Source organism: Bombyx mandarina, chromosome 11 (assembly GCF_030267445.1).
Source record: "Bombyx mandarina strain Sakado chromosome 11, ASM3026744v2".
Lineage (NCBI taxonomy): Eukaryota > Metazoa > Arthropoda > Insecta > Lepidoptera > Bombycidae > Bombyx > Bombyx mandarina.
In genome coordinates this window covers 14,707,269-14,717,405 of record NC_143218.1, presented here as the reverse complement: position 1 = coordinate 14,717,405, position 10,137 = coordinate 14,707,269, and the positions used below count along the sequence as shown (strand labels likewise).

Genomic DNA, 10,137 nt, shown 5'->3' with positions numbered 1-10,137 from the left:
AACTTTTACGCTATCGAGAACGTTAAAAAACTCGCACTAAGCACACAGGAGAAAGACACTAACTTGATCTAAAAAAGCCGTTATTAAAAATTATAATCCGCTTCGCTCATGGTGACCAATTATTGTTGTGAAGACTACAACCGTCAGCATACTTTGGTAATAGATGAATTAAGTGAAAAATAGGATAAAATTAAATAGGCTCAATTAGTTTATAACGCTAAACACGATGTACAACGGCATATTGACCATATTAGAATGTCATAAAAAAACGAAAAAATGTAAGAATTTTATTAAATCATGATTAAAAACAATTTAAATTAAGCATAGGTTCAAATGTAAAAGTGTTTTTAATCATGTTCAAAACCTTTAAAATCATTTATTCTTATTCTTATACAGTAGAGGCAACTCTATTCTTCACTCGATGTAATCTTTCAGTTTCCATTGCCTTTGTGATGTCCCAGCATTCTTTACTTAGAGTGTCGTGGCCGCGCGATAAACTGACCAGGCGCGCCAACACCAGTAATCTATGTAAATCGTCTGCCGTTACGGGATTATCACTGCTTGATTTACTTCTCATATCTATGAAATCATTTTCTACAAACTGTAAAACATAAAACAAACAAAAAATGCATTGGTGGTATCAGTTATGCTCTGAGGCCGCTCGGGATGCTAGCATGCTTAATGACAGCAGTTCCACGGAATTGCAGTATTGCAGTTGTACCAAACTGCTATGTTACTACCGGGTAGTGTTGAATCGCTATTCGTCCCAGAACTAGCCGGGTTCTGTTGCAGTGGGGTATTCTAGGACATAAACGGTACTGTCTGGGGCAGCCTGACAGGATGCCGTATCGTGACGGCCGACGCGGACTAATCGACTATCGTCCTGGATACTGTCGGCCGAACGCTTTTGATAGTAATTTGTGCATCTGGTTGTAGTATTGACAGCGGGATCCCAGCTAATTCCTCATAGCCATATTCAAGAATTAATCAAACTAAGCATGTATCAATTACCTGCAAGTCTTCAGTTATAGAATATTTCACAAGTTTCAGGTTGGTTAGATATGCCCTGATCATATTCATCAAGTCCTCCTTTAAGTAGTATGTGGCTGCTTCAACTATGGCATCAAATATTTCTAGTGAAGATTCTTCTGGTTTCAATGGAACATGGTAATCACTCTGTGACAAAAATTATTCAAATTTTATTTAGAGTATAACACACAACACTCAAATATTTTTAGGTTTGTTATTGATAAGCAATTTAATTTAACTAAAATTCAGATTCAAGTAGACTTGTTTTCTTGATTAGTCTTTTAGTTAGTTCACAAAAGATGAGCTTACTAAAACAATAAGCATTTTTGCTTACTATAATTATTAATTATTGTTTACAACTTGCACAGGGCATTGTTAATTCTAAAAATGTCAATTATGTACTCACTGGCAACAATGACTTTCCTTCAGACAATATCAGCACAGAGATATCTGAATCAAATTCCATTTTATAATATTTGAAATCATATTCAACTTTCTGTGTCATAATCATTTTACCGAGAGCAGCTATATTGTTGACGCCGGTCGCATCGAGCCGACCTTGTTCCATCTTGGTTTCGTCCAAAATTAGATGCGTATCTTTACTGAGCTGTAGTACTCCACTAGCTAGACGATTACATTCATAGTCTTTCCTGTGAGTTTTATTAATATTACTACTAATTAGAGTTTTGTCATATCACTTGTATGCTTCATTTACAATGTATACAATGGTATCAACTGTAAGGAGTGCTGATAAATTCCTTAATTTTATTATCTTTCGTAATGTAATTTTTTAACAATTTAAATATGAAATGATTATTTGTTGCTATCAATTGACATATCGAAAAAAAATTCATCATAAAAAAATTTAAAATCATTTTTTAAAAATACTTACTTAGGCAATAATGTCAATGTATTCATATTTTCAATGGTAAGTGGTAAATAGTAGCTTTTGGTGACAAATTGCTTGATAATATCATATAGCTGTTGTGCATAATTTGGATATTTCTGTGTTGGCAAATTTGATAGGTTCATACAGAACTGTCCCAAGTTCATAGTATCTTGACGAAGATAGCTGTCAAACAAGAATGGACCGAATGATAAATTGCTTTTAAAGTTTTAAAAGAAATACAATACATTTTGATCTTTATTTTCTTTTAAGAATTAAAAGCTTTTGGAAATTTAAAAGTTATTTAATAAATTAGTCCATTATTTTACTAAAATACCAAATATTGAATTTTACTCAAAAATATATTTAAGGAAAATTTGTTTGAGCAAGTTTATACAACTAAGTGTATGGGGTACGTAATATATTATGAACGTAATTTATTATTTCCCATCATTGAAATGGTATGATTTTTGTACTTCAAACTTACACACAAGCAATAAGATGACATATCAAATATTCAGCAGCTAATTGATCTCCCAGTAAGAGTTCCGTCAAGGCTTTCAGTAAATGCTCCCTTGCTGCATTTGCCTCACTTAAAATCACACCTGAAAATTTGTAATACATGATTTCATTGGAATTGAAACTATTTATAACTATGTATAAAAAGAGAAAGATGTAACAATTAAGTACTATTTTCCCTTTTTGTGAAACGATTTTTGTTTTATTATTATAAAAACTATTACAAATCAAAATAGAGAATGTAATTTTTTATACATTTATCATACATTAATCTAAATCTTGAAGCGAACACTATTAATAAATAATAAAATTAACAGAAACCAATATCAATTTGATGAGCTAAACAACCATTTTGACGGTCTCTACTTATAACGAGTAATGTCCAAAACCACGTTTTATTATTATTTCATAATCATTTTCTATTTGTCAATATGCATATTACCATATATATTTTATTTTATTTTATTTTATAAGTAATATTTCAAATGATAAATAAAAGTATAAAACAACAACTTTTATAAATAAAAAGAGTGATGTAGATACAGTCATCTTCACGTCATGAACCTTTATATGGTTTTAAAAATTATTGTTATATAACTGGTATTTTATTATTAACAAAAAGTCAAATCAAAATAATTTAACATAAATCAATCTACACAGTAGAACAGATCTTCCAATGCGCTTGAAGGAGGCACAGTTCCCAAGATACTGGCTACGTTGCCTCATTGGACAGCCAGACTCACTCTCTGTGCAAAGTACCAGCCAGCCTTAGTATCACGTGTAACCTCCTTCAAGCGTTTGGAGATTTCTGTTAAAAATTTCTTTGCTTCAGGGCCCCAAGGGCCCATAGTCTCAATATTATTGTTGTTATATTATTATTTTTTCATAGTTGTGGTAGACACAGTCATCTAACTACTTATCCGGGAAAGTCGAGGATGTTATAAATAATTAATATACGTTGCCTAAATTGAATACTTGAAATCAATACTAAAAGATAGAAGTTACTTTTATGATTTAATTACACATGAGATTGAAACTTTAAAACACTCTCTTGTAAGCCATCATTTTTGACATGACGCTTTGTATGTAGGGGCTGTCGATTTATGGCTATGAGTTTTTACTTTTTGGGCTTGATAGATACTATGGCTGGACAGATACTTGCATTCATATTTTAAACTTTAGATAAATCTTATTAGTACTAATGGTAGATTACTAAGTTTTTCAAGACTGCATTGATATGGATGGTGATAACCATTTTGATTATTGTCTACCAAAAAGTAGTCATGACCTCAAGGTTGAAGGGTGTGACAGCTACAACAAAATACAAATAAGGCTGAGTGCTAGCAATCACATTGTAGTCCATGAGCTCCAGTAACCACTTAACACAAGGTAGACAGTGATTTTGTATGAGGAAAAAAACTATGCAATTCAATTAGCTAGATACCTTGATCAACACTATTTGAAAGTAATGGATTGCAATGTTCCAATTTTTGTACATGAACAGCATGCAATCGTGGTACTAAGCTTGGTGGAGGATTATGAGTTATAATTTCGACACTACTCTCAATCTGGAGCTCTAACATAGAATCCTTATCTTCCTTGAATTCGCCTGATAGGGATGGATCTACAGAAAGAAATCCAATGACTTCTATCATGTCATTGAGCTTGAGATTTTCATTTTCACTGTAAATCTGAAAACAATTTATTATTTAGTTTCATAACCAAAGCTTTTCATTTATTGACTACTACTGCTATGTGGATGAAAACAATATTATTGGATTTTCTTATACCTTAACAATGCAAGATTTGCTAGGTACATCAGGTAGAGGATAATTTAACAAATGTTCTCTTGAAACTACATCAGGTGTATTATCTTTGTGATCTAAAATCTTCATTTCCTTATTCACAGCTTCATTATCAACTTCCATTTCATCCAAATTATCTTCTGTATCATCGTAGCTTCTTTTTAACTTTGTACTTGGGTGAAGCCTTTTGGAAGTATTTGGTGGTTCTTCTAAATGTTTCAAATAGTTTTGTTTATCTTCTAGTTGTTGGACCCAGTCATTTAACCCAGGCATAGACACAACGACTAAAGTCTGTCGCTGACCACTGATTAGGTTCTCAGAATAGTTGATTTTCTCATTTTCCTGAAATATTTTATATTGTTTTAATTTACTATAGTAATGAATGTTGTAAATAAATTCTGCCCTTTATAAGAGCGGAAAGGAAGATTTTCTTGTAAATGCACATGAAGCCCAATTAATAGATTTAATTTCATATCATAACATAACATTTGTCAAACATTAACAGAAACATCAACATGTTATATTTTTGTTTAAAAATAAATGCACACAATTTATATAGTGATTTTAGTCAACATTTACTTTTAATATTTTTTACACGCACACTTAGCTATATCTTAAGCATTTAGGTATATTAAGCATATGGTTGCATGAACAGCTTTGATCTTAGTAATTCTTCCATTTTGGTTTTATTTTTAATGCTTTACATCCTTCCTTATCCTTACATAAAAAGGATCTTACAAGCACTATCTCAGTTCTTCCAGGAAGTTAATATTAGAAATATTACAAACTTAATAACTTAGTTAATAGTTAGTTAAAAGTTAATAATACTTTTTGGCACTAAATGGGAATGAGGTGTAAGCTCCTGACATTGTATTGTCAATCAGCAAATATCTTGTTTCATCAGTTCCTCTGAGAACTGTGGCTTATTTTGGAATTAGTGGTAGATATTTAAATTTTTAAATCGATTATTTTAACTGATCCTGAAACTAGCTTTGGAGATGCCAATAATTCATAGTGATTGTCTATCATGCATATGTCTATTTCGAAGAGGCTCTTGCTCTAGGAGAAAATTGTGACTTTGACCGTACATATTCAACAAGTGAAAAAGTAGCATCTCAGTAGTAAATTTAAAAAAATCATTATATATTAACAATTTTTGTGGTTTCATTCCTTTTCTTCCTGTATCCAAGTATTCGGATTTTCGGAACAAATGACAGGGAATATTCGCGGTGTATATTTTTTTGCAGACTTCTTAATGTTAGTTAAGTCCTTACCAAAACATGTGCAGTATCTCTGTATTTTCCACTTTTAAATTTTACTTCATTTGTTGTTGTGTTAAATACTTCAAATTTCTCAAAGTAAAATTCAGGATTGTGCATGTCTTGGATCATGCCTCTGAACCGCACTAAGTTTCCGTCTGATAAATTATGTGAAGCATTTGAATTAATTAGTGGGATCTGTAAGGTCAAATAAAGGACAAGTTAATAAATTTTACAAAAATGATTTCTGTTTTATGATAAATTCCGTACCTGGTACCAATTTGGTAATTTCATCAACTTGCTCTTCATTACTTTTTCATTCTCAATCCATCGATCCGGCGTCGTTGTTTCGATATCGCTCATGATATTTTCATGCATGATTAGAAAATTTATTCATGAATACTATTATCGTGTGTTATGTTTTGGTTGTTAAACAATAAACTGTATCAGAATTTAGTAAATTTCAGTCTCATCAATGATACCGTGCCGTATTGCACTTCCTTTTTTGTGGTTTTTGTTAACTTTACTTTACTCTTTGAAACATACTGAATTTTATTAATTAGTGAAAAATCTATGTTATGGGTTTTGATGAACATGTATTACCTAATTAAGTAATATCTTTGATTAAGTACGGTACGGTACGATATTGAAAGTGAAAATTTTGAAACTATGCATTTTTTTTACAGAGAATCACTTGGTTTATTTATTATCTGTGACTTGGTAAAATACCTACTCGACGTTTTGGCGGGAACGCGAAGAGTGAAGTTGTGTGATTTGTTTTATTTTGTCTATTTAGTGTTTCTTCAAGTTTAAATGTAGAGTAACGGTGGTTTATTAACTGTTTAATATCTGTGAAAGTGCACAAATGTGGGAAAATGAAACAAAGCCGCTGGACATAACTTCTCGGGATCCTCCAAAAAGTCCACTGAGAAAGTCTCAACTCTTAGTAAATGATCACTATTTTACTGAGATTCTATTTCATCCCATATCATCTCATTTCATTTAATTTCATTCCAGTTGACTAATCTCTCAAATTAATCATTTTCATTTCATTTCATTTCACTTCATATTGTCATTTTTCTTAAAATTAAGAATATAAATTAAAATAAGACATGACTGTAAAGGTCTTAGTTACCTACCAGGTCATAAAACTCCTTAAATAATAGGTGAATGAAGTAAGCCCCTCAAAAAAATTTTTTTTCCTATTTTATACCTATTTTCTATTAATACGTTTGTTCATCATTTGTTCATGATTGTTCACTGTTAATAGTTGTTTGTTCTGCATTTATTTATTTAAAAAAAATATTTAAATATATACCTACAAGTTAGCCCCTCTAATGCAATTTTTAATATTTTTTCATCCTTAATGACTCGTAAATATTCATTTTCGATTGTTCTTATATAAAACACGTTTGTTCTCTTTCGAAATTACTCGTTTTTTGTTTAATTTACTATTTTTATTAGTTGAATAAATGTATGCAAAATATGTGTACTGCGCATACGTCAACTATAATGCCTAAACTTTCTACGCAGTTTTAATCGTGAAAAAAAAAAACAAATATAAATCCTGAAGGAGCAATTAATTGGTATACAGTTTAATTAAAAAAATTAAAAAATAAATAAATGAAATAATGTGCATTGGCGTTAAGTTAGACCAAATACATTTTTTCCATCCTCCTACTTATCGTTATGAAGGTATAAAAAAGATAGGGAGTTCACATAGGTAATATAAACAAATACCTAAGTAAATATGTTCATTATTTATCTTTCAAGAGATAATGTAGGTATACATTATAATAACTTTTTTACACAGTCGAAATTATATTCCTAACATTAGTAAAATAACATTTTAATACGATAGGTAAGAGGATGGAAAAAATGTATTTGGTCTAACTTTACGCGAATGCACATTATGTCATTTATTTATTTTTTAATTTTTTTAATTAAACTGTATACCAATTAATTGATCCTTCAGGATTTTTAATTGTTTTTTTTTCACGATTAAAACCGCGTAGAAAGTTGAGGCATTATAGTTGACGCATGCGCAGTACACATATTTTGCATACATTTATTCAACTAATACAAATAGTTAATTAAACAAAAAATGAGTAATTTCGAAAGAGAACAAACGTATTTTATATAAGAACAATCTAAAATGAATATTTACGAGTCATTAAGGACGAAAAAATATTAAAAATTGCAATCGGGGGGCTAACTTGTACATATATTTTTAATATTTTTTTTAAAATGAATAAATGCAGAACAAACAATTATTAACAGTGAACAATCAAGAACAAATGATGAACAAACGAATTAATAGAAAATAAGTAGAAAACAGGAAAGAAAGTTTTTTTTGAGGGGCTAACTTCAGTCACCTTTAAATAATACCTACTCTCCATAGATAATACCATAGATATTTTTTTTTGGTACAATTTTTCCTTATTAGGAAAGGCAAGTGGATCTAAGCCTATACAGCCTATATACCATAGATACTTGAACTCCAATATTGGAAGACTCCCGGTACAGGTAGACAGTAAATGTAATTTTCTTTGATTATTTTAATTTATTTAAAAACAGTGCTACAATACTTTAACGGTCTCACTAACTCTAGCTCTCAATGCTAAAATGCTAGCCAATTCCCAATCTCTGTGGGTATACACCAAGGCTCGGCTCTGAGTACTTTTTTGTTCAGTGTACTACTAGACTAACTAGACGACGGAACCAACGAACGATAAAGATAGGTGACGAACTTGTCGTAAAGACAAGTAAATTCAAGTACTGAGAGTTTGTGTTTCACGAGTTCGAGTAACGAGCGTCTTAAGCGACCGCAGGGTTCCGGTAAAGCTAAAAGGCTTCGTTTACAGGTACATCATTCGACCAGTCCTATTCTATGGCAGCGAATCGTGGCTGGCCATCGTAAAACATGTCTCCAAACTGCACGTTACTGAAATGAAGCTGCTGCGGTTGATGTGTGGCGTTACACGACTAGATCACATTCGTAACGACTACATCAGCGGCAGCGTTGGAGTTCATAACGTAACAGATGAGCTGCACGAAATTCATCTCCGATAGTACGGCCATATAAACCGTAAGCCCCCAGACTACGTCGGAAATAGATACCTCGACTTCTACGTACCAAGTTCAAGATCCCGCGGTAGGCCCAAGAAATGCTGGTTGGATGTGGTAAAAGCATATTGGAGGAGAATAACCTCACCCAGAAGTATGTCGAAGGCCGAGCAAAGTGGAGAAGTTTAAGTAGGAAAGCGAACCCTGATACTAGACCGGGAAAACGCTAGGAAAAAGAAGAAAAGTTCACACCAGATGGGGCATTTTCTATAGTAGCGTAGTTTAGTTAGTGCTTCTTCAAGTAGTTTAATATTAATCTTATTAACCGTTTTTTCCCACATTTGTGCACTTTCACAGATGCTTAACAGTTAAAAGCCACCACTATTATATTTAAACCTGGACAAATAATAAATTAACAAGTAAAACAATAAGGAAGTTTCCATTTTTTCAAATTTATTTTATAATAATCACACTAAGACTGCAATAAATCCTAGTGGTTTTTTTTTCAATTATCTTCACAAATGACGGAGTTATGAAGCTTTCCCTCCCATTTTTAAATCGTATGACGCGCGGCCGGCCGGCCTAGCGCTGACGTCATAAGTCTCGCCCGTCTCGGGACGACGCGCAGCGACTAACGCAACACAATATCAGGTATTATCATAAAAACTAAAATACATTATAAATACTGCATCGTGCTTAAGTGTACCAACACGACTCTAACTGCCTCTGGAAAACATTTTTTTACGGCACCAAAGCAGAAAAAAATAAGAGGTAAGTGGTGCAAAATTATGAAAAGAAAGGAATCTTTATCAGAAAAATCAGTACGGTATTGCTGCGAAGAGCAATTGATGTAAATATCTATGTTAGTATCTATTCATCTAATAATACTTAACTACTGATATAATTATAAATTTATTAAGAGAAATACTTTAATTACATTTTAAATAAAAACAAAAAATAAGGGTACACAAGTATATATAATGGGCAAAAAAAGATAAAGGTTAACAAAATTCAGGCAGAAAAATATTAAATCTTCAGGCAATGAAATACTCCAAGGCAACGACATTAGTGACGATATTATAGAAACTTCAGACATTGTTAATCTGTCGGTCTCTTTCAGTGGAAACTCATGCGACGAATTCAGAAGGCAGAACAACCTTCGGAACCTTACTTTTTTTTTTATATCGGTGTAATCAAATCAGCAGTTTTAATAAATTTTAAGTTACTTCCAACAAAGCTTTACTTTTGTCCAATAATATTTTACAGACGTAGAAGATGGTTCTTCTTCTGTTCGGTTCAGCCACATAACTAGAGCTATAGTGTACTTGCAACCTCTCTGGCTCGCGGCACAATCTTCGCAGCATACACTTATAATCTGTTCAGTCTCTTCATTACATACACTTGAAGAGTGGGGCAGCCGTTGTAACTATACTGAGACCTTAGAACTCATATCTCAAGGTGGGTGGCGCATTTACGCTGTAGATGTCTATGGGCTCCAGTAACCACTTAACACCAGGTGGGCTCTGAGCTCGTCCACCCATCTAATTAATAAATAAAAAAAACGTGGTAGGTG

The 10,137-nt window shown here is 32.2% G+C and overlaps 1 protein-coding gene across 1 annotated transcript; it reads right to left on the bottom strand.

Annotated features, from left to right (window-relative positions):
- Nucleotides 1-273: 273 nt before the first annotated feature.
- On the bottom strand, nucleotides 274-6,213 carry LOC149502065 (mini-chromosome maintenance complex-binding protein). The gene is made up of 9 exons (XM_089731053.1): nucleotides 5,769-6,213; nucleotides 5,514-5,696; nucleotides 4,225-4,581; nucleotides 3,879-4,125; nucleotides 2,403-2,520; nucleotides 1,922-2,101; nucleotides 1,436-1,679; nucleotides 1,012-1,176; nucleotides 274-601 (listed from the first exon to the last, which is right to left on the bottom strand). Exons 1-9 carry the CDS (start codon nucleotides 5,874-5,876, stop codon nucleotides 389-391), a joined length of 1,815 nt encoding a protein of 604 aa, XP_089587179.1. The 5' UTR covers nucleotides 5,877-6,213; the 3' UTR covers nucleotides 274-388.
- Nucleotides 6,214-10,137: the final 3,924 nt, after the last annotated feature.